The sequence below is a fragment of the Elephantulus edwardii genome, unplaced genomic scaffold (assembly GCF_000299155.1).
Source record: "Elephantulus edwardii isolate Elephantulus edwardi_28Jun2011 unplaced genomic scaffold, EleEdw1.0 scaffold00011, whole genome shotgun sequence".
In the NCBI taxonomy this organism is placed as follows: domain Eukaryota; kingdom Metazoa; phylum Chordata; class Mammalia; order Macroscelidea; family Macroscelididae; genus Elephantulus; species Elephantulus edwardii.
The window spans coordinates 9,191,823-9,217,066 of NW_006399761.1; the positions used below are offsets into that span (position 1 = coordinate 9,191,823).

The 25,244-nt window shown below is 42.3% G+C and overlaps 1 protein-coding gene across 2 annotated transcripts in view; it reads right to left on the minus strand.

Moving 5' to 3' along the window:
* NRXN1 (neurexin 1) overlaps positions 1–23,191 on the minus strand; it is a 1,383,864-nt gene extending 1,360,673 nt beyond the window's left edge. For both annotated transcript variants that reach the window (XM_006880912.1, XM_006880911.1), the window contains exon 1: positions 22,420–23,191. In XM_006880912.1, coding sequence (XP_006880974.1) covers positions 22,420–23,191 — 772 coding nt within the window. The remainder of the gene's footprint in view (positions 1–22,419) is intronic.
* Positions 23,192–25,244: the final 2,053 nt, after the last annotated feature.

Sequence of the window (25,244 nt, forward strand, 5' to 3'; positions counted from 1 at the left end):
AAGTATGTCAAACAAAGCCTCAGCATCCCTGACTCCAAGGAGCAGCCTGGCTTTACCCTCGCCAGGATGACCTTGTTTGTTCTCCTAGCAGTCCATGGTATACTCAACACTCTTCTCTAGCACCACAGCTCAAAGGCATTACTTCACCTTCTATCATCCCTAGTCATTGCCAGTTCTCTGACACATAGTAAATAATTGCAAAGACCATGGACTGTATCAGGCACACCTTTGTCTCCAAACTGACATACTGCTCTTCAGTACTTTGGAGAGGTCTCTGACAGCAGAATTTCCCAATGCAATTTGTCTTCCAATTTCTTAGCTGCTGGTACCAAAAGTGTTGATTGTAGAGTCAAGAAAACTGAAGCTACTGACAATCTCAACCTCTTCACCATTTATCGTGATGCTTCCAATCAGCCCAGTGGTGAGAATCCTTATCTTCTTGATGTTGAGCTTCAATCCATAATGAAGGCTGCAGTCTTTGACCTTCTGTAGCAAGTGCTTCAGGTCCTCCTCAGTTTCAGCAAGCAAGGTTCTGTCATCTGCATAACACAGATTGCTGATGAGTCTACCTCCAATCCTGGTACCAAATTTTTCCTCATAGAGCCCAGCCTCCTGGATAATCTGTTCTGCCTATAGATTGAAAAGATATGGAGATAGGACACATCCTTGGCGTACACCCTTCCCAATTTTGAACGATGCAGTGTTTGCTTGCTCTGTTCTGATGACTGCATCCTGGTCCAACTATAACTAAATAATAGCCATCTCATGAGCAACAAATCCTAACCCTGTCCTGTCCTGTGCCATCTTCAAGCACCTCTGACCTAGTGGAGCTCATTGCTGCAGTCACTGGGCTTATCCGTCTCATTAAGCATCCTCCTCTCTCTCTCCTTGACACTCCCGTACCATGACGTCCATCTCCAAGGAACAGCCTCTCCTAGCAACATGCCCAAAGTATGCAAGAGAACGCTTTGTCATCTCTGCCTCCAAAGAGCACTCTGCTGCACTTATCCCAAGTCTTAGTCATGTGTCCTTTTTGGCAGTTCATGTGTAGTTAATTCAACTCCAAGTGTAGGTAATTTTTATGTTATGGGAGGACAAGATAGTTGCTACAAATTTCCAAAAAAAAACACAACTCACTGGTCTTACACTCGTCTATCATGATAATCTCTCACTATCTCCAAAGCCATATATTACAAGTACTGATCCTTCTTTGTTTCCAACTTTCATTTACCAATATTTTTTATTTACCAATATACCTTGATAGTATGTTTAATAAATTGCTGACTGCAGAAATCTGGTGTTAAAAAAAATAAAACAACAACAAACCTTTTAATTTCTTCATCTTTGAGAGTGGTGGTTAGTATACAAATTTTAGTAATAGTCATATTAACTGATCACCTTGAAATTATCCTATCACTGACAGCATTAGACTTCAGAACAGATTATTTAGGTACAGTTCATTTACATTATTCACATAAGGTTGTAAGACATACTTTACATATATACATATTATTTAACCAATCACGTTCATTTACACTTGTAATTATGCCATTTACTTGCTTTCACAAGCAGACATAATATGTAATGAATCTTACTGTTAATAAGCTTGTTAAGAATTAGTCTAAGTAATTCTTTGAAAAAGGAAGTTACCAGCTATGGAATGGATACATTAAAAATTACAACCATTTAAAAATATCAATGTTGGTTGCTACTGGGCTTCCTACAAAAGATAGATTGAAACTGTGTCCTTCCATGTAACATCATCCTAATGCCACCAGGCTCAAATCCATTCATTGCTGTGCCTTGCCAAGCCTTCTCTGAGAGTATTCCTCCTCTGCCCTGACTCTGTTTTACCCACAAACTTCACAGCATCTACTCAACTGCCTCTCAAGGTGGCTGTCAAAATTTACACTCCAACCAAAGGCTTTGAGTCATGTCTTATACGGCCATCTACCAACACCGAGTATGATACACTATTTAATTTTCTCAGTCAGGTAGGCAAAAATAACCTCTCATTTTAATTTCTATTTCTTTAATTCTTATTTAAATTGTCTTTTCATATACTTTTTGGTGATCTGTTTTTCTTCACTAAAGAATCGTTTATCCGCTCATTTTTCCCATTACCCCTAATATTCCTCTTCCTAATATCTGGAATTTAATTACATTTTCTTACATTTATTGAGTACCTATTATGATACAGGCTCTGGGCTAGCTTCTAGGTATAAAACAGCTGTAAGTGTTCCCCTGGGAGCTCCTAATTAAATGAAGAAATAAGATGGGATAGTAAATAATCACAATAAAATGTGTGGAAATTAGTACTAATTACATAAACAAAGAGCTCGGACTGGTCTGCAGAAGCAATGAGGTAAGTATGAGAATGGAGTCAGGGATAAGTTCACAAAGAAGGAAGCCTTTAGGTGGGTCTCTGATGATGGATGGGATTTCACGTAATAGAGATTAAGCAGAAGACTTTCATTCAGACCACAGAAATCCCTCAAGGTCCCCGAACACTCAAAATGAGCACTCACACAAGTCAAGGATGAGCCTAGCTCACAACGTATCTGGTGAGGGAGGAAGTCTGTCATGACATTAAGGAAATATCAAGAGTTGTGATTCTCAAGTTCAGGAACATATCTTTCCTTTACCCTTTAGCTAAGAGAGTCTACAAAAATGCTTTGTGGAAATTAGGAGCCACATCTGGGGGGGGGGTAGTAGGACTATTTTACAACTGTAAGGATAATCTGATAACAAGACCATTAACAATACTCTCCACGGGTGGCTATGAGAGCCTCAAATACCAGCAAAATCAGTGGAAGGTGGTCGCAGAAGGTATGTTATTAGTGCCATCATCATCTGCCTTCTACTCGCCCTGAATAATCCTTTCTCTGCCAGTAGTTATAGCTCTGGATTCAAAGCATCCACCTGTCTGTCAGTCACTTTCACTAGAATACACACTCCTTCCTTCTATTCCCAGACCACTGGCCAACTAGTGTCTCACCAAAAAGGAAAATGCCAAGTTTTCTGGTTGCTGTTGTTGTTGTTATGTGCCGTCGAGTTGCTTGTGACTCAAAGCAACCCTATGTACAACAGCCCTAAACTCTGCTCTGTCCTGTGCCAATCTCACTGTCTCTGACACACCCATCCCCATTACCCCAGTCACTGAATCAATCCACCTCCTAGAGGGCGTTCTCCTCCTGCACCTACCCTCCACCCTCCCAAGCATGATGTCCCTCTCCAAGGACCTCTCCCTCCTCACAATATGTCCAAAGTATGTCAGACAAAGCCTCAGAATCCTTGCCTCCAAGGTGCTGCCCAGTTTAACCCTCTCCAGGATGAATCTGTTTGTTTTCTTAGCAGTCCATGGTACCCTCAATACTCTTCTCCAGCACCAAAGCTCAAAGGCATCAATTTTCCTTCTATCCTCCCTAGTCATTGTCCAACTCTCTGATGCATAACAAGTGATTGCAAAGACCATGGCCTGAGACAGACACCATTGCTCTTCAATACTTTAGGGAGGTCCCTAACAGCAGACCTTTCCATCTTTTTTTCACATTTCTGCCCAAACCATTTCATTATTAGTTACTGAAATGCCGCTTCTACCCACGCTTCACCACCTTTCGGGCTGCTCACAACAAACTGTTTTCTTTTGATATGTCAGAATCCAGTGATTAATTAGAAAATGATGATGATTTAATTAAGAGTGTAAAACAATCCATTAACTGTAATTTTAAAAAGATTCATATGTTTCCTACCCTTCCAAAGCTTACTGTCACACATTTTCAAAATTTAAGGCTCATTTTTGGTACGACTGAGGATATATCTCTTATAGCACCATCTGGCAGACATGATAGAATAAAAGAGGTTGGAAGAAATAACATTAATTGTGCACTCACACATCCTCTTATGCTATTACAGGTCTTCATATACTGATCAATAAGGAGTTTTATTTCTCTAAGTTTTGAGAATTTTCTATTTCTATTTAAAGTTCTGCATCTTAGGTGAGTTGCCAAACTTTCATCCTTGACATGGGGTATTGGTGGTGGTGTATGTACTGTCAACTCAGAAGCAAGCCCCAGGTGACTCTCCAGCAGATTTTCAGAGGCTTCCTATGAAAGGTGAATGTCCATTTTCCTTCTGTAGAGCAAAGGTTGGATTCAAGCTACTTACCTGCCTTTGGGGTGGGAGCACAACTCTTTACCAGTCTCCAGAGTTCCCCTTAGAGGCAATAAGGACTTTAAAAAGAAATAAACAAAAATCAAAATCTCAAACCACTGCCATTAAGTCAATAGTGACTGCTAATTTACAGGGGAAGATTGCACACCTTTCTCCTGTGGAGCATCTGGTGGACCTGAGCCATCTGGTTCACAGCCTGACATTTACCCCACGATACCACCAGAGTTCTCAGGATAAGAACACAGTGCAGGAAACCACCAGGGGAGAGGCAGCATTGCCCCATCCCTCTGACGGCGGGAGTGAGGGAGATGAGGAATGAGGTGAAAGGAAGACTTGTTTGGGGCTGTTTTCTAGTCTGTCTGTCTGACTAGGTTCGTGGAACACAGAGATAGCAAAACACTCAGAAGTCATCTTAACTCTGTGATTCTTGTGCTGCCTGCTAAGAGTCTGTTTTGGTTTTTTAACCCTAACCCATCGCCTAGTTTTCTTATTGCTCTCCAATGAGAAATCATAGTATTCGAATAGCCCCTTGGTCTGGAAAGGAAGAGAGAGAGAGACGGAGCACATAAAGGCACAAAGATTAGCGTGACATCCCTGGGAAAGTGGTGGGTTAGGTCATGGGGCAGAGGCCTCACACCTGGTGGAAGCAGAGGCTGCTTTGTGGGGATACCCTGGAGAAGCTCAAGCACCAGGAGTTGGAACACAGGCTGCAGCTGTAACCTGAGCTCAACCACACTCAAGGAAACATGAAACTGGGGCAATCCGCTGTGTAAAAAGGGTAGCAAAGGCAGCTGGCTCAGGGCACACGGAAGCACGTGGGCGGGGAGTCTGCCCAGTGTGTATTCCAGGGACTTACGGTACAAGGAGAGCCAGACAAGGCCACTGGGGGGACAGGCATGGGCCACGCACTCGGCAGCAGTTAACACCACATCCTAATAAAGCTTATCTGCAAATCATCATTTCAACCATCCTTTAATGGTTCTGGGTTTTGTTTTTGAAAGGAGAAGGGCACTTTTTTTTTTTTAAGTTTTTATTTTAGTTTGGGGATTTGTTTCTGTTGAATTCTTTCCAATATAAGGACTTAGGAGATTTGTTTGGTAATGGCTTTTAACAAATTACAAATATTTACATAACTGCAGAGCTGAAATATGTTTTGAATGTCATTTGGCCCAGGACCCAGAACAAATGGTGGGAAATCTTAAGCAATCTGAGACTGGCGTTTGTCTGGCTAAGCTCTATTGTTAGAGATCTGTAGGGAGGAAGATCCGCCCAAGCACTTCTGCTGGCCTTTCCCCCACTTACACCAGAATTACAAATAAATGCTGATTTCTCTTTAGTCCAGACCAATACAGTCTTGCTCCAGTCCGTTTCCATTGTTCGGTCCTCTGTGGACTAGATTTCCACTGCTGGATTTCCTTAGTTCAAATTCTGCTTTTCTATTTGTCAGCTTCTATTTCCCTGGCCTACTTTTCCCGCTTACAAGTGCAATACCGTCAAGCCTTTCCCTTTACTGAGTTCTGGAGTGCCTGATGTTCAGGCACCAGCAACAGGCATTTCTAAGTCACCAGGTAACAACAGCATACTAAGAATTTTATGAAGCCCTGGCCTATGCAATTGCCAAGGCAGAACAGGGAATCAAGAGCTTCCAATCCATGCAGGAGTAAAGGTTTAGGGGCTCATTGTGAGTGCTAGGAAGCTACTCTTGTGATGAACAGATACAGAAGAGTATAATTCAAGATTTGAGAACAACCCTTTGGGAAAAGATCAGCACAACTGCAGGTCAAGTCAATAAAGCAGAGGCTTTTAGGGGAAACAAGACGGACGGCAGACCATTTTCACAAAAAGGGAGACCTGGAGTGTGCTGAGCTCACTCTTTCTCTTGAACAGCAAAACCAATTCTAGATCAACACCGAACAGAGTGATTTTGTTCCCACTGCAGACACAACAAGATGACATATGTCGTTCATGTCAGCAAGGAAATCATTCTGCATTTGATTGTAAGGAGAAATGCTGCCCAGGAAAAATTAAGCACTTCAGTGACATTCTGAGAGAGAGGGAGGGAGAGAGAAAGAAATTCCAAGAAAGTAGAGAAATTCTGCTTCAACACCAGAGAGTCTCATAAGGGAATGCATGGAGAATAAAAACAGACAGACAAACAAACCAATCCCAACAACACTGCTGCCAAGACCACAGGACAAGCAACTTTTGATGGGGTTTCAAAAAATGTCATCTTTAGGAAGCCAACTCCTACATATTCTTCCACAGAAGAATCTACCTGGACGATTCCAGCAGGCAACCAATCAGAGTTTAAACCAGTTGCCACAGGGCTCCTTTGCCGTTACTGTTGTTAGTCCACTGGCTGATCTATCTCATAAAAACCCTACGTACAACAGAATGAAGCCTGCCCAAGCCTGTGCCATCCTCATACTGACCTCTGTTATCAGGATATAGATTCCACGACCTAGTTCAATTCTGACTCAACTGCCCTCCATTCCATTTCCGAGGACATTTTAATGGGAATAGACTGCTTCAGCTTTCTTCTAAGAACTAGCTGATGGGTTCACTACCCTTTTGCTTGGTAATCCAACATATAAACTACCAATAGGCTGCCTTTAGAGTGTCTCTCCCTCTCCCTCACCTTCTCCCTTTCTCCTCCCCCCACCCCAACCCTTCCTTCTCCCACTCTCTCGCTTCTAGCTGTCCAGTCAGAACTAAGTCATGGTTAACCCTCCAGCAGGTTTCCAAACTGTAAATCCCACGAGAGGAGACTGTCGAGCAACTGGCGGAATCGAACCCCCTGAGCAGCATGCGTTTGGGTTAGCAGTGCAACCTCCCCTGGACGACTGACTACCTCCAGAAAATAAGTTAATTTTCACACAATGATCACTCCTGGCAAACTGGGCTTGTTCAAAAACATAAGTGACTCACTGTTTTTATAAAAACTTCCTTTAAGTCAATTCTGAGTCATAATAAACTTAAAGAACAGAGTAGAACTGTCTCAATAGAGCTTGTCAGGCAGACTTCATAAGGGACAAAACGAGACTGCCCATCTTTCCCAACCGGAACCGAGACTTTAAGTAACTCTGCCGCCCAGTTTAAAAAGAGGGGGCTGTTTTATAATATTCCCATGGTGATCGTGCCTTATTCAGAACTTATTTGGGGCTCAGAAAATACATTTCATGTCCTTGAATTTTGTTCTGTGTTTGTGTTCAAATTTTACAGAGGCTAACTGGGAGCTCTGGTGGCCTAGTGGCAAGAAGCAGCGCTACAATCCTGAAGGCACGAGGTTCGAGGCCACCCGCCGCTCTGTGGAAAGATGGGCAATCTCTTCCCATATGATTAACTGCCTCCAAAAATCCACCAAAGGGTCAGCTATGGGTCGGTCCAGTACACAACAATATAAATAATATTGCTATTACTGTTATTAATATTAATATCAGCCTAACTTTGTCTCCATGTTTGATCATAACTGTGTGTTTCATGCCAATAAAAATAAATGGTTAAAGTGTCATCAACTCTTTTTTAACTTTTATAACTTTCTCGTTTATTAATTCCCATTAATAAACTGGAAATCCTTGCTGGATGCTGTCAGGTGAGTGGCAATCCTCTGAACAACTGGACACAATTCCTATTCCTATACCATCAGCACAGTTGCCTATATTTGTTACATAGTGTTGTTACGAAGTCTGGTGAGTTAATATATTCAAATCATTTATAAACTCCAGGAAAATGTTATTACAACTATAATTTCTTCATCCATGCCCCTTTAAAGTTTCAATATCATCTTTTGTATCTGCCCTAATAGAGGAAGAGTAACTACGGTGAGCTTTGCACACAGCGTCCGTCCAAGAGGAGTTTGGGAGTCTGTCAGTCACTGACAGGCAGCTACTCCTCCCATTTCATATTCATATCGCAGAAGCCTCATAGTTTCCAATACAATTAACACGATGCTTAGCATAGGGTTGTTGGGTGTCCTTAAGCCATGGAGTAAACCAAGACTCAGAGCCCACTAACCACCATGGATTTGATGTCTGCTCTGTTCCACACTGCCCTCCCCTTCTACGTCAGGTTCAAGCCCATTATGGTCGTCACTGGATCAATCCACCTTGTTGAGGCTCCTCCCCTCTTTTGAGGACCCTCTACCTTTCCCAGCATGATCTCCCTCTTCAAAGACTGATCCCTCCTGAAAAATATCTTCAAAGAAAGGAATACGAAGTTTCCCCATTCTTGCCTCCGAGGAACCAGCTTTCTAGACAGATCGGTTCTTCCAGCAGTCAGACAATGGGCTATTCAAAACATAATGTTACTTTATATTTAAAAACATATTAATCATGTGAGACAGGTTAGATAAAACAGGCTTAATTATATCTATCTCTCTCTCTCTATATATATATATATACAGCTAGACTGGTTTGATATGTATGGTCCTATGGTGCTGCTGTCATCACAGACCTCCAGGGTCTGAACCAACTCATAGCTGACCCTCCAGTGGGTTTTGGGAGGCAGTTAATTTCACTGGAGAAGATCGTCTGTCTTTCTTCCACGGAGCAGCTGGTGGATTCAAACTGTGTGCCTTTCTGTTGGCAGCACAACTCCTTCCCACTACGCCACGGGAGCTCCCCTCCTGCCCTATGGGGAGTGGGAGATATACATACACACATACAATACCACGCTATTTCAAGTTACACAGCTGTTATATTTGTTATGACATTTTTTATCATGTACAAATGTTTAGCATTTTAACATGATTTTTCCTCTTTTAACAGAAATCCCCTTCAGGCTAAATGGTAACTCTTTATCATTTACACACACACAAAATACTCCTGTTTCTGTACATGGTGTTGTCCTTATGTATCATCGAGTCAAGATCAACCCACAGCAGACCCTTCAGCAGGTTTTCAGAGGCAGTTAGTCACCTGAAGGAGACTGCCCACCGTTCTCCTGCAGAGCAGCTTGGCTGTGCAATTCCTCCCCACTCTCTATGCATTTGTTTCACACTCGCACATATATATTGGTTTAGCAAAACCAAATCAGCTCACTGCTTTAAAATATACCTCAGTACTGTCACCAAAAAAACTGATCTGAAATCTCAATTTGAATTTCATAAACAAATGCTAATATTCATACAATATATAACCTCATATTAATCTTACAATATTTTCAACAGACTGAATTAAAAAATAGTATTTTAAAACATCATAAATACTAATTTTCAATACTATATTTGGGGGAAAAAATCAATTTTGTCCATTTAGCTTAAGCTGAAATGTGGTATTCTCTATGTGGTAGCTACAGTTACATGCTGCCATGCCAGCTATTTCCCTATGGAAAGTCTATGGACGCTTAATTACAGAGAGCCATCATTACTTAGAGGAGGGGAAAAAGAAAACAAAACGTGACTCTTTCATTTCCTTGCCCCAGCTGGGCTAGGGCAGTCTACGCTGCTGAAGCCAGCAATGCCTGAATTATACGTCAGCAGAGCTGGTTCCACACGGAGGCCCAGGTATCGTCAGGTCACCAAACAGCAGAAGCTCCTGTGCTGTGATCAATGCTGCTTCCATTATGGAGAAGCAGTCACACAGAATTCATTATGTCTATAATTAAACACAGAAAGCCCCTCCTGATGTTAGCGTGCTCGTGAAGCAACTGTTCTTCTTGGCAGCTCCTCGTCTAACTTTTAGACCGATAGAGCCCTCCTGGGAATCAACCTGAAAAAAGAGCTATTTGGAGCGGCACTCATTCATCCAGTGTGACGTCACACTACTTCTAATTACAGTACAAAGAGTTTTGAGCCCAAGTAACCAGGCGAGAGTTCTGGTCAGCACTTTGGCTTGGCAGGTCAGCCTTGTTTTGCTCCTGCTTCTTTCCAATAATAGTTTCTCATCTCCACCAGAAATAGCACAGAGAATATGTCTTACTAATTCTAAGAACCACTCTTAAGTTGATGTCAGGCATGCATAGGGGACAGCCAAGTTCATGCACGCAGGAAAGAGACACTATCTTCTCCTTACATAAGTGCAATTGTTTATCCACTGTAATATCACCTATACCTTCAGCAGAGCCACTTTCTACCCCAGCACCTCTTTTCGAGTATCACTCCAAGTGACTGGGCTAGGTCATTACCTTTGTGTTCAATCAGGACCAGCTTTGAAAATGTCTATGTTCTCTCACAAATTCTGATATGGATGGAAGTTTTGTTATACGAAAACAAAGTCTTTTCATCCGAGGTGTCAAGAAGGAGTTAGAACATTGTTCAGAATCAATTGTTGAGGCTTTCGTCCGACTTACAATAGAATCAAGTTATTAAGCAGAATATGTATAGAACCAAGGAAGCAAGTGGTATAGAAGCAGAATGAGATCAATTCTGACAAGTTATCCTATTTCTTTATTATCCTGGCATTAGGGCATGGTGGTAAAGTTAAGGTTCTACCATGAGCTTCAGATGAGAAGGATCTACAAGTCAGTAATTTAAATTAGTACAAATTGGCTAACAAATAAACAGATTTCAAGCACTCAAGTAGCTATGTGACAAGGCAAATATTTGGACTGTGTCATAAACGGATAGCCTCCTTGCCGGGAGACTCCGCATGTCCTCCAATCCCATCTCTGCTGTTTATGAGCCACAAAGATCTTGGCAAGTTACTCTAAAGCATCTCATTACCCCATCTATAAATGCAGAATTTTGTAAAATCAATCAAGTAGGGCTGCTAGACATGATTAAGATAGGACAGGCCAAGTCCACTGTTGGGGTGTTAAGGGTTTACTGTTCAGGATGGCTTCTCTAGCCATTGATTTTAACCTTACCATGTAGATGGACAGGAAAATGCAAATAGGGTGTGTTAGTCTATCCACAGGAGACTGGCTAGTCTCATCTCTAAATTGAGTGGATCTGGCAGCAGATTTTGAGACTCACCTTCAGCAAAGCAGCAGTAGAGAATGCAGTGTGCCCTTCTGAGTCAGAGATTCTCATGCCAGCCAGACCCACAAGAGAGCAGCAGCTGCCACCGTCAGGGAACCAGAGATAAGACAGAGCTGAACTGGGAACGTCTACCCCACAGAACCAGAGCTAAGAGCCTTCTCCCAACCTTGCTGGAGGACTGGGGAGGAAAGCCATAATTAATAAGACTAAGAGCTTTATAACAATGGTCTAAAGCTGTGAGGCTCAAGGCTGAAGTATCTATGAGCACATTTCAGAAGCTGCCCTGCCAACTTGAATTACACTCTTATTACTTCCCTAATATGGTTCTGTATGCTCTGTGAGTTGCTGCAATGAATTGTAGAAAAAGTGGAACCGTAAGATTGAGGTTGGGATGAGTAGAAAGAGGTGAGAGAGAATGGGAGGGACATGCCTGACCTCACAGAATTGCTTTTGTGTTGTGGATGTTGTTGAAGGGGACAGTTTCTCTCTGTGAAGTTTGTAAAGATCAGACAAGGCTGTGCCCATGTGGCTAATGCTTTTTTTACAAGTGTATACTGTTCTCATTCAGCAAAATTAGATACTAATTTTAATAACATACACTGTGATTGCAAACAGTAGTTTTAAAATTAAATTTCAGACTGCTCAGTGCTCAAAAGTGAGAGGTCCTTATATATGGCAGCACTGATAGAGGAGCACCAAATGATGTTTTTGCAAAAAAAGAAAAGCATTTATATATTTAGGAGGAAATTCATATATGTTTGTAGATGTTTAAAATATTGTGAGAGTTATGCTTTTTCCAATAGGCAATCAAGAATATTTATTGAGCTCTTAATCTTATACTCATTCCTCAATTATTTATAAAGCCAGGCGTCAACTTTTCTTGATCGGTAAGATTATCTGCTTGAGTATGTGGGTGGGATTTTCCTTCAAAAGATGCAAATGCAAAGGGAATACATTATAGAAAGGCATAGGATTTAAGGCCAAGAAATAGGCAAATGAGTCAAGTTCTAAAACTGTACCAGGTGCTTAAAACAGAGGAGGTATAATTATTCATACCTATCTTCTTGCTCTACAGAATAGTCATTGGATTTGTTACTTATATTTGACTATTTTTTGTCCATTTTCCTCAATATGGCATCCCATCAAAGATTTCTCTGCTCTTATATATGTTCAGCATATTCGTATTCAGTGAACATAATATTTCTTGTTTTTATATAAAAGACTTTTATGTGCTTCAAAAATACTGAATGGCTTACATAAAGTACACAGCTCTTAACTATATGGTTAGGTGATTTCCGGGGGGCCTAGTCCATCATAGGGAGGTTTGCTGACAACCCAAAGGTGGTGTCCTTCTGGTGGTTTGAATCCACCATCAGCTTGAGAAAAATGGACAATCTGTTCCCTTGAATTACAGCCTCTGAAAAACCATTGGAAAGTCAGATATGTCAGTTCGGACTGAAGCCAAGGAGTCGAGTTGACCAATACCATTACTCATTTAACTACAGATCATGCCCACAGCTCTGCTATGTTCTCTCCCATCCAATCCCACTAAAAACTAAGCTCCATGGAGAGACTTTGTGTCACACACTTCAGACATGCTATCAGGAGGGAAGAATCCCTAGATGTGGATGTCATACTTGGAAAGTCAGAGGGTCAGTAAAAGAGAGGAATACCCTCAACAAGACAGACTGGTACAGTGACTGTAACCTTGATTGAAGCAAAGCAAGGACTATGAGAACAGTATAAGATCAATTAGGGTTTCAAAAGGTGGTACACAGAGTCTGAATAACCTGGATGTCACCATACATACACAACAGCATTCTATCTGCTTTTACCACAGATTCTGTGCTAGGGATTGAATTTCAAACATACACAGAATCATATAATACACACTCATATATGCATTACCTTAAACTGACTACTGGTCTAGTTTTTGCATGGGCGATACGAGGGAACCAATGACCTCTCAGCTCTCTTGCAGAGTCTCTGTGTGTGAATATATAAGAAGAGAATGCTACTAAAACTGTATGACACAATTAGGTATAGATAGCCTAAGCATATCTGACCTGATCTCAAAGTTGATTTATGAAAATGGGCTTAAAATTTTCTTTATTAACATTAATAACATCCTAGAGTTATCTTTCACCGTGATTAGCGATATCTTTCAAATATTCAAAATTTTATGAGTTTATGCCTGTTATCCATTCAAAGATATTCTGTGAGCTAGGCGAGAAGAAGTTTATCCTATATTATTGGTCTCACTGGGCTGTTTCCCAATTTATAGTCTTGGAAATTTAAATAAATAATAATAAGGTTCGATTCTATTTTTTAGCTTAAATTTTTGGGAAAAATTATGCTCCAAATATAATTCTTTATACTCTATGTCAAATTCTGCTTACAGAGATTATGTAGACCATAATATGGCAGGAAAGAAATCACAGAAAATTGCACCTATTCCTATTTTCTAACAGAAATACCTAGAATCTAGGTTCATTTTCACATAATATCAGCCAGCCATACAATTTCTAGAGTTCCAATGTCTCTGTCTCTGTCTCTCTCTCTTTTTCTCCCTGCGTGTCTGTCTGTCTCTCTCTCACACACACACACAATTAAGCACTCAACTGGAACATTTTAAGATTTGGTTTTCAACCATGAAACTTACTTAATCCTGCAGTTGCAAGCATTACAAAGGAGACTGAGTTTTAAATTTGCAGAGAAACATACCAGGAAAAGAAATATAATGATTTTGCATAACATTTTTTATATAATGAACTGAAATTGTTTAGCAAGTTTTAGTAATTTTTCCTTTTAAAAAATTAATAAACTCAATGTATTAAAAATTATGTTAAGTGTCACATTTTGAAAACACATTTTCTACAGCAACTTGTAACACTTGGTTTAATATCTCCATACGAAACACCAAAGTCGAGTATCTATAACAAAGCATAAATTTAACAGCACAATTATAGGACTTAATCCTGCCGCAGTGTAATCCACAAATGCAAGCTAAAAAAAGAGGTATAGGTTGGGGATATCACCATATTAGGAACAAAGGGGGGGGAGGGAGCGCTGAACACTCACTTTTATAATGCAATTTAGAATAATAGGTATATTATGCACTGCTAATCCTCTGGTGGCCCAATGGTAAGGAGCTGCAATCCCAAAGGCACAGAGTTCAAAGCCACCACCTGCTCCGAGGGAGAAGAATAAGCAATCTCTTCCCAGGCAACTGAATTCCCGCTGAAACCCTCTGGAGGGCCAGCGACAGGACAGTTTCAACTCCACTGTACTCAACAATAACAATCGTCTTGTAGGAAGCTCTAAGGACCTAGTGGGTTAGAGCTGCACTGTGAACCCAAAGGCTAGGGATTCGAATCCACAAGCTACTCTGTGTGAGAGAGATAGGCAATTTCCTACTGTGTGATTTAATGCCTCTGAAAACCCACTGGAGGGTCAGCTGGGGGGTTAGTTTCGACTTGAGAGAACTTAACAACAATCTTCCGGTGGTTTAGCTGGTGTGGAGTTGTGCTGTCCACTCAAATACAAATGGTTTGAATCCATCAACTGTTCTGTGGGAGGAAGATGGGAAATTTCTTCTTGTGCAGACGAAAGCCGCTGGAAACCCGCTGGAATGCTGGCGGTGAGCCAGTTACAACTCAAGAACAGTGAATATTTGGAGACTCCTCTCACATGTAAATGAGGAGATTTTTGGTTTTCAATTATCAGCTTAAATTCCACACATTGCCATACACTTTTTAAATTGAGGACCTTGCTTAGAAACACATTTGCCATCTTTTGCGAAACGTATTAATGATCTCCCAAACTAGTTAGAGTGAAAATAAACTTTGAAGTTCATGCTGCAGGTCCACAGCATATACTGAAATTATTTACAGGTGAGCCTCCAGGTAAAAGTATACTAGTGAATAGAACCATTTTAATGCTATAGATATCAAAAGGTTCCTATTTAAAAATAAATACTTCAAAGAGAAAAGAATATTTTAGATGGAAAGTTATTAAGTATCATAAGTATAGTAAAAGCCACTATTTGAGATTGAGTTTAAATAAAGGTATTTTATGTGAGGAGTTAAAGGTGACTTTTACAAATGCTTTTGTTAAATGAAATGCAAATTTTGTCATCATAAGGATAATTCTGAGATAGAAAATTCTGAAATAAAACTTTCTTTGAAAACATTTAGCATGACAACTAGACTTAAGTAACAAAACATAATTGTATAAAAGATAAACAGAGACTCAAGGTCTATGTTGCTTGTTTTTCTTTGTAAGTTGGGCTTTTTTGTAGTAACTAAGGACATTAACTAAAATTCTTTTCATGTTAATGAGATAATATTTTAATCTTGATTAGTCAGTGTGGTTGTTAAGTGCCATCGAGTCAACTACAACTCCTGGTGACCCTACAATCAACAGATGTGAATCCTGCCCTATCCTGAAACTTCCTCATCATCTCTGACACGCTTGAACACAACCATGTTTATTGTTTAGTAGTGGGAGAGCCAGAGCTGGGGGAATCTCTGGGACCAAGTGATAAGGAACTGTGCTGTCATCCCAAAGGCACTCAGTTGGTATCTATCGGCTGCCGGGCGGAAAGATGGGCAATCTCCTCCTGTGCAATTTACAGCCTCTGAAAACCTGATGATACTCAGTTATGGGTTGGTTCCAACTCAACGCACACCTCAACTGTGTGGTTCCATTAACAATAAACATAACAGATTATATAATGTGCTTACTATGTGCCAAGCTCTGGTGCAGACATTATACAAAGTTACTTGCTTTGTAAGTGTTATTCTTATCTCAGTTTCACAGGTAACAACACTGTTGTTGTTGTTATATGCCGTCGAGTCATTTCCGACTCATAGCGACCCTATGCACAACAGCTCTAAACCCTGCTCTATCCTGCGCCAACCCCACCGCCTCCGACTCACCCATCCCGATTACCCCAGTCACCGAATCAATCCATCTCATAGAGGGTCTTCCCCTCCTGCGCTGTCCCTCCACCCTCCCAAGCATGATGTCCCTCTCCAAGGACCCGTCCCTCCTGGCAACATGTCCAAAGTATGTCAGACGAAGCCCCAGAATCCTTGCCTCCAAGGAGTAGCTTGGTTTAATCCTCTCCAAGATGAATCTGTTTGTTTTCCTGGCAATCCAGGGTACATTCAGTACCCTTCTCCAGCACCACAGCTCAAAAGCATCCACTCTCCTTCTGTCCTCCCTAGTCATTGTCCAACTCTCTGATGCATAACAAGCGACTGCCAAGACCATGACCTGTATCAGGCGCACCTTAGTCTCCAGAGAGACACTGTTGCTCCTGAGTACCTTTGAGAGGTCCCTAACAGCAGACTTTCCCATCACGATACACTTTTTGATTTCCTGACTGCTGGTGCCAGGAGTGTTGACTGTGGAGCCGAGCAAACTGAAGCTGTGAACACTCAATCTCTTCGTCATCCATCCTGACGCTGCTAATTGGTCCAGTGGCGAGAATCTTTGTCTTCTTGACATTGAGCCTTAGTCCATACTGAAGGCTGCAGTTCTTGACCCTTCGCAGCAAGTGCATGAGGTCCTCCTCAGTTTCAGCAAGCAGGGTTGTGTCATCTGCATAACGGAGATTGTTAATAGATCTTCCACCAATCCTGATGCCACAATTCTCCTCACAGAGCCCAGCCTCTCGGATAATCTGCTCTGCATACATGTTGAAAAAGTATGGAGACAGGACACATCCCTGGCGTACACCCTTCCCAATTTTGAACCATGCAGTGTTACCCTGCTCTGTTCTGACGACTGCCTCTTGGTCCAAGTATAGGTTTCGTATTAGCACAATTAAATGTTCTGGGATTCCCATTCTTCTCAGAGTCAGCCACAGTTTGTTATGATCCACACAGTCAAATGCCTTTGCATAATCAATGAAACACAGATAGACATTCTTCTGGTATTCCCTGTAGAAAATGTGGCTGCCTGCTACCTGAAACCAGGCAGAGCATGGATCACTGACCACTACTTTAAAACTATACCTTAGAGGAAATGTCATCTGCTCTTTACATCTCATTCATCTGAACATTCAATAATGGCAGCCAGATTTTATTATTTTATAAGCCTGATAACCTTTTTTAAAAAAAAAAAAAACCAGCAAAATAGTTAAGAGCTACCTAGATGTTTTAGCCAGGTCAAAATTATTGGTGGATTTTTCTATTCTGCTCAAAGCTTTTTCAACACAAATGATCCTTATTTTCCTAGAGTTATAAATGTCAAAGTTCTGGCAAAATCTGCTAATTGCTTGTGTTCATCTTTAATATCTATTCAATAATCAATTTTTTAAAAACATTATAGAAAATCAGAAGTTCCTACATAAAATTTTCCTGTCTTGCATCAGTTAAAATGAAGAGCTAAAAATCAATCATATATCCATTATGCATTGTCCCAAGAAAAAACATTTAGAACAAGGCCTGGAGTGGACAAGGACATTAAGTGTGGATTTATCATTGACCTTTAGAAATGTATGCATGTAATTTTACATCTGAGAGAAACCACATGATAATCCAAATAAGTGGATCAGGTAATACTTCTGGCAGACTGCACAAAGTGTTTGAAATGAAGAAAAATACTGAACTTCACAAAAATTCTCATTTCCTTAAGAAATCCATTTATCCTCCTATTCCCAAAACATCATACATGTGACAGTGGTGATTAACAGTGGTTGACTGAAAAGTAAAAAAATTACTGTTTTCCTGATTTCCCCTGGCTTCTTAAATCTCTCTTCCGCATTATTGCTAGAGCTGTATTTTTTTAAATAAAAGCCTGATGACACCTTTCCTCTATCCTCCACACTAAATAATGTCTATTTTCCAATACTTTAACAATAAGGATTAAAATCCTGTAAGACTCTGCATCAATGGCCGCACTCCTCTGTGGGCTCCACACTCACACATGTTCTCCTATTTCCTGGAATGTGTGACATCATCTCTTGTCATCAAGTAACTGGTACCCACCAGTTCTCTGCCTGCAGCTGGTTGATGTCTTCCCTCCTTTCAGATTCAGGTTAATCATCACTTCTCAAGAATATTTTCCCTGACATCCTTTTAAGTTATCACAATGTCATGTACTTCTATTTCAACATGCACATCACCATTTTCATTTTCCATTTATTACTCTATTAATTAATGTACCTCTTCAATAGCATATGAGGTCCACAAGGGGGACATGCACTGTATATCTCTAAGTCAACATTTCCTTTTTCCCATACTTTGATGGCACAGAATAGGAGATTATCTGTTGTTCATGGAATCACTACGAGTCATGCTCAACTTGACAGCACCTAACAACAACAGCAATGTATTTTTGTTGGCACTTACAAGGAAGCCAATACATATCATTGAATAAAGGAATGGATTAATGGTTAAATCCACATGTTCTTATTAGCGAAGTCACAGAAAGCAGGAGTTTTATTAGCTAGCTCCTATGACACTTCCTGGAAGGAGAAGTGGCATCCACTTCCGTAATAGCTTGCCTCCGGAAACCCTATAAACCTGGAGACAGGATGAAAGACACCCAAGCGTCGAGGACTCTCCTTCATAGGGTTGCTATGAGTCGCTTGTGACTCGACGGCACTTAACAACAACAACATGACACTACCACATTCAGTAATATCAAACTATCTGTTAACATGAGTCAAATGTGTCTCTGGCCACATAGACTGGGCAAGTGACAAAAGCTGACCACCCCAGGCTAGGCTGGAATTGTAAGATAAGTGAGGCTAAAAGACATGACACAGAGGACTAGAACTCACACAAAGTTGGCCTTAATTTCTTAGTCATTAAATTTTATTCTTGTTATAATCTGGACAGCCAGGGAATGCACTTATTCTTTCAAAGGTGCTAGAAAATAAATAAATAAATATTTTTTTTTTAAAGTGCTAGAATTTACAAGCGCTCTTCAGTAGAAAAAAAAAGTAATAAATTATAACGAAAGGGCATTTCTAAAAAAAAAAACCCAAAAACAAACAAACAAAAAAAAACCCACCCACCAACTTCAAAAAATGGAGCTCTGAAAGGGCACTCAGCTGAGCAGAAATCCCTGTAAAAGCTGTGTCACAGTCATCCATCATCCAGGAAGGATGATGGTGTCAGATAGTCTAGTTCTGAGACTGCTGTTAGGGTCACAGGCATGGGAAATGCATGAATTGTTTCTGTTTCATTAAATAAAGAAATATACATGTATGTGTCTATATATTTATGTGCATATATGCATATGTGTATATATGTATGTGTGTGTGTATATATATGTGTATGTGTATATATGAATGTATTTATATGCATGTGTGTGTGTGTGTGTGTGTGTGTGTGTGTATTTCTCAACAATACAGGACTCTGGAACAGGAACGTTTTTGCTTTCACCTCGCACCCCTCCCTAACCTGGCCATCATCCTTAACCTCTCCATGCCCTATCTCTATAGGTAAATGAGTCTAGTGTTCTAGGCCTGACTAAATGCAGTATGGATGAAACCAAGCTTGTTAAAGAAAAATATTCTAAAAAGGCTCATGCTTTTAAGTTCTTTCAGGGTTACTAAATACGGTCAAGGGAAAAGGAGAGAACACGCTTAATGTCTCCTTAGCAATCCTCTTTATACTTTAATATGAAAGTAACTAAAACTGTATTAGGCAATTTGTATTACGTTGAGAAAAGCAATTAAAACCGGAAGCAGACATTATTTAAATTTTTTGTTTGCCTACCTGCAGATTTCTTCCCCCTAAATTTTCTCTAACAAACATACCTTCGTTTGCTCTAGGATTAGTTTAGAAAAAGGGTGACAGCCAGCAGGGTGAATACTGGCTGGAGCAGGGCTGGGCTTCATGTATGCTTCCTCTAAATAAAAATCATCTGTCCCCAGCCACTAACACCTGACTGGTGTTGAGAGAGGCATCCAATCTCAATTAATTATTCAACAGTCACTTGATAAACATATAACTGAAAATTGGAAGCAACATGGAGCCCCGTCCCCTGGGAGGACTGATTTTGCCTTCACCCCTCCATCTCTCATTTCTGTGATAATCAAAAAAGGATCCATCCTTTTGTTTGCCTTTCAAGACTAGTGGTGATCTTTCCACTCCATTTTCAGCTCAAATTTTCAAAATGAATCAGAGCCCCAGAACAATTCTGTGGTATCTGCTTTACTAGGTTGAATTATTCTGTGCATCAGGTATTACCGTTCAATTATGCATCTGAGTAATTCTGAATTCATCTTAGAGCAAGAGCTTCCCATTTGCCAAAACAAAATGTATTTCTGAGACGTCTAAGACTGCATCTCTTTAACACATTACTTTTCCCCCTGATTTTCCTTCTCAGTACTCCTCCTGATTATGCATGATCCCTGGATCCCTACATTAAAAATGCATAGAAAAATTAAACATTTCATTTAAAACACCCTCCCACACAGTACAAGCTGTCATTGTATCATATTTGTTTCCTAATTTAAGGACGGAAGTCATATCTCATGTGTCCTTCTTTAAAATGTCTTCTCCATCTTTTAAAGTGGCATTGGAAAACTTAGAGGAATTGTCACAAAATTGCCTTTTCTTTTCCCTTAAATTTCCTTCTATTATATCAGTGCAAACGTATGTAAACTGTAAATTGTATTCTAGCAAATCATCCTACCTACTTAGTTTATTCATGATTTGCAATTAAGTTGGATTTGGTAGAGAAAAAACAAATGTTCTGTTTTTGTCATTGCAAAATCTAACTATTCAGCCTGCTCTCAAACCCATGGAAATTTACTGGCAAAACTGAAGAATCGTCCAGGCCAAGGGGTAGACAGTCTTCTAGAAATATATAAGACAAAAGAAAATAAAAACAAACACCCAACTCTTAAGCACAATGAAACCCTTCAGTCTTTCCCTAAAGTCATGAAGGGTACAGATTTCTCCCACACACTAGCCTTTTCTTACCCCAGCTAATTTCATCTGCTGTATAAACAATTAGACATTTCATCATGTCTTCACTTCTACTGAAGTCAGGTGAGAGAGAACTGCCAAGCCTAATATGATTTACACGGGCTCGTTCTCTTTAGGAAGGTCAGCAAAAAAAGAGGACATTACACAATGAAACGCAGACACATAGAGGTTCTGTCCCTACAGCTCGCAGAACCAATGGCAATAATTCACTCCCCCCCTTCCTATTTCAGTCCCAAATGCATTTATCCATGTTTTGAGTGACTCGGTTTGAGCCTGACGGTACATACTTTCCCTATCTGACATCTTTTCTCCTGTTTAGCCACTGACACATCCATGATGTGTCTTTGTCCAGAACATTCACTCTCTATTCATAGGCCTTCCGATCTGTAGTTAACAATTTTTGGGGGGGAGTAGGGGGCGCTGGTCATTGTTTTGTATAGCATCATCAGTGAAATGACTTCATTTAAAAAAATAAATAAAACTTTAGGTATGAGTTTTGTATATATATAGATTCTATATTGTTTCAAGCCCCAAGACATTATAGCTTGGTCTCCATTAAGATATTTGTCCACAGCCAAAAATAGCCTCAGGGAACTAGTGCATCTCTGCATATGCATTTCCTGCTTATTAAGCCTACAGAAGCTTCCAAATCCACCAGTGTCTTGGTCTTCTTACTATTTCTTTTCTCAAGGGAAAAAAATATGTTATTTGAGCTCAAATGTTTCTAAACATTGGATGACTCTTCTCCCAGCTTAGGAAACCACAGAAATTGCTTAATTTTATTTAATTGGCAAAGGCTGGGCCTGGCCATCACCATGAGAACCCACGTGCATCTCCAGGCCCCTCCTCCGTCTAATGAAGACACCTCACATGGGCTCCTCCTCCTCCCACGGCCAAGAGCGGGTCTTGGGGCCCTACTGGCAAGAGACAGAGCCATGCCCGTGAACCCCAACCTCAACCCACCAAGTGGGAAATCTCCACCACGGCCATGGTCAACCCTCCCTTGCACCTCGCCCTTCACCAATGCACACGCCCCTTTTTCTCAGTGCCACGGGTGTGCTGCAGTTGGTCACTGAGCTGGGCCGTGACCCCCGAACCCCAGGAACCAGCCTGGCTGGAGGGCCCCTGGAGGGGAGAAGTGGACCCATTCTACTTGTCGCCCCGAGAGAGATGGTGGGAAGACAGGGCTGAGATGGGAAGTGAGCCTGGGAGAGGGGGGGGGTCCCCTTGACACTAGGAAGAAGCCCGGAGGCAGCTCGGGGGGCGGTCAGGCGCTGCTGACCCCCGCCCCCCGGCCCTGTCCATGCACCGGCCCGGCCCCCCGCCCGGCCCTCCCTGCAGGCCGGGGCCCCGGGCGGCTCGGGCCCTTACCTTGGCTGCAGTCCTTGCCGCGGAAGCCTGTCCGCGAGCAGTCGCACACGGCCTGGTCGTCCACCACGGAGCACACGCCCCCGTTGAGGCACACGCCGCCCTCGCCCTCGTCGCCAGCCTCGCACGGGCTGCCACCGCCGCTGTGGGGCGGCTCGTCGTCCAGCTTCACCTCCCCACTGTCCACGGGCAGCGCCAGCGACGCATTGACGCGCACGTCGCGGATCCAGCCCTTGAAGGGCTCGCGCTCGCGCACGGAGGCCAGCGTGAGCTTGAGCGTGGCGGCGCGCAGCTCCGGGGGCAGCCCGCCCACGAAGAGCCCGCTGAACACGGTCATGTCGCGCCGCTTGGACTTGACCTCCACCCACTTGGCCTCGCGCTGGTCGATGAGCAGCGTGGTGTTGCGGAACTGGCGGCGCAGGCGCACGCTGTGCCAGGCGCCGTCGTTGACGGGCGTGTCGGCGAGCAGCGTGGCGGGCTCGGCGCAGAAGATGGAGAAGCTGAGCTGCAGGCGGCCGCCGCGCGTCAGGATGAGCTCGAGGAAGTCGCAGAAGCCCTCGTCGTCGAAGTAGAGCACGAGGCCGCGCGCGCTGCGCGTCTTGAGCTGGAAGCTCATCTCGCTCTCGCAGCACGCGTTCCACTTGGGGAAGCGCGTCCACTGGCCCTCGGCGCCCGGGAACTCCAGGCCGCTGCCCAGCTCGGCCCAGCAGCCCAGCAGCAGCAGCGAGAGGCACACGACCAGGCAGCCCCCGCGCTGGAGCAGCGCCGTCCCCATGCTCGGGGCTGGGGTGCGGCGGGGGGGTGCCGGGGCCGACAGGGTCACAGCGGTCCTGGACACCGTGGTGCAGAATCGGGGCTCCCGAGGGGCGGCGGGGCAGAGGGGTGCGCAGGGTGGGAGGGGAGGGCCCTCCTCGATCTGGCTCTTTTTTTCTTCTTCTTCTTCCAGCAGCCCCTCCCTCTCTCCCTGGGGTCCCTTCCCAGCTGGACGAGGTCGACCTCCGGGGTGCAGGGGCGCGGCAGCCACACAGCTTCCAGGCCCAAGTGGGGAGACACTTTGGAGGCCACGTGCTGGGAAAGGCGTCAACAGAATCCGAGAGGGAACATGCGCCCTCTGAACTGGTCTGAGGGGGCAAGTGTGAGCAGATGTTTCATTCCTCACATACCATCTTCCGGTAATTCCCCGCCACTGGCAGGAGGCAGAGAGTCAGGTAAGAAGCCAAAAGTCTTCGAAGGGAAGTGGAAGAGGCCAACAGTGAACCAGTATCCTTGGGAGCCTGCAGATGCCTCACGTGCTTTCTCCTCCAGGAGTAGGGCCCCAAACCAGAGGAGAGAAAGAATTGTTGGCCTTTTTTCCAGACAGCACTTCTTAGCCTCAGAGCAGCTTCAGGGGCCTGCTTCTTCTGATATAGGGGCTTCCAGCCTCCAGGCAGCCCAAGAAAAAATCCTGGTACATGACCTTGCAGGTGGGATTTTGCCTTTCTTTTTTCGGCCTCAGCCCCAGGGTCCACACCCAGGCACTGTGAGAATAGCTAAAGCTTTTCGATGTGGAAATCGCCACCGCTACTCAGTTCTCCTCCTCTGCAGGATCAGGCTGAGATGCCAGCATATCAATTTGTTGTATGTTGATGATGCATTTTGGCTCAATTTGGTCTTTCTTTCTTTCTTTTTTTTTAAAGACCAAGGAACCTGCAGAGAATTAAAATAAAAATTAAGTTATAAAAGTAAGTCATAGTTTCATAGAAATCAGGACTCCACCCAGGAACAAGGTATTGAGTTGATGGTGCTTAGAAGACAAAGGATTAATTTTATTAAAGGCACCTTTTTTTTCTTGACCTACAGAAAGCTCACATATCCCCAAATAGTTAAAAATTTCCATTACACTCTTATAGTTTATTATAATTATTAATCAATAACCCTCTCAAGCCATTACCTTGTACTTTTTTCAAGAAAGTTACATATTCAAAATATATGAAAAGGAGGAAGGGGGAAATCCTTTTAAGAACTACAGATGCTCTTAAGTGTTGGTTACGGGAGGAGAAAATACACCACCAATTCAAATCTCAGATTTTTCAATAGACAAAACATCCCAAACTACCAGCAGGAAGCTGTTACCATTCCTACCATTTTACTTTCTTTTCCATGACAGGACTATTGATTCTTTCATGAGTCTCTTTTAATCTTTTTTGTCCTTTTTATTAAAGGAATGGTCTGCTGCATGGGAAGATTTCTAATTGGAGTCTGAAATAAATTTGGCAGTATTAATTTCACAATTGGCCTATTAGTTCTTCTATAGGTGGGTAAAGAATACCATATTTTACCTAGCCGTGCAGTCATCTTAAGTCCTTCTCAGGTCTTTATCTGGCTGTCAGCCCTTAAAATTTGTGTGGCCAGAACAGCTGTTGGCATGCATGTCACCTCAGCTGCCATGGTTTCGAGATGCTAGAATTCAAAGATCATGCCTTTGAATCACTCACTACATTGTTAAATCACCTCTCTTGAATCTCTAATCTGCCAGATACTTAAAATGGCACAGAAATCATGAAAAGTGAATTATTTCTATGTCAATTTTTTTTTACTTAAACATATTCTCATCTTTGTTGGGGGGGAATCATAAATGTATCATCTGGTCTAATAAAAAGAACACATGTGTCTCTATTCTCCACTGTCTCCCCCTGCCCCAGAATATGCATACACACATACTCCCACACAACATATACACACGCACACACTTTATTGCCTGAACATGAAGCTCACTGTCCAATTAACACTTTTTTCCCCCTGCAAGCTGAAACCAGCAGTAATTTATGGCACCGCATTGTGCTGCTGAT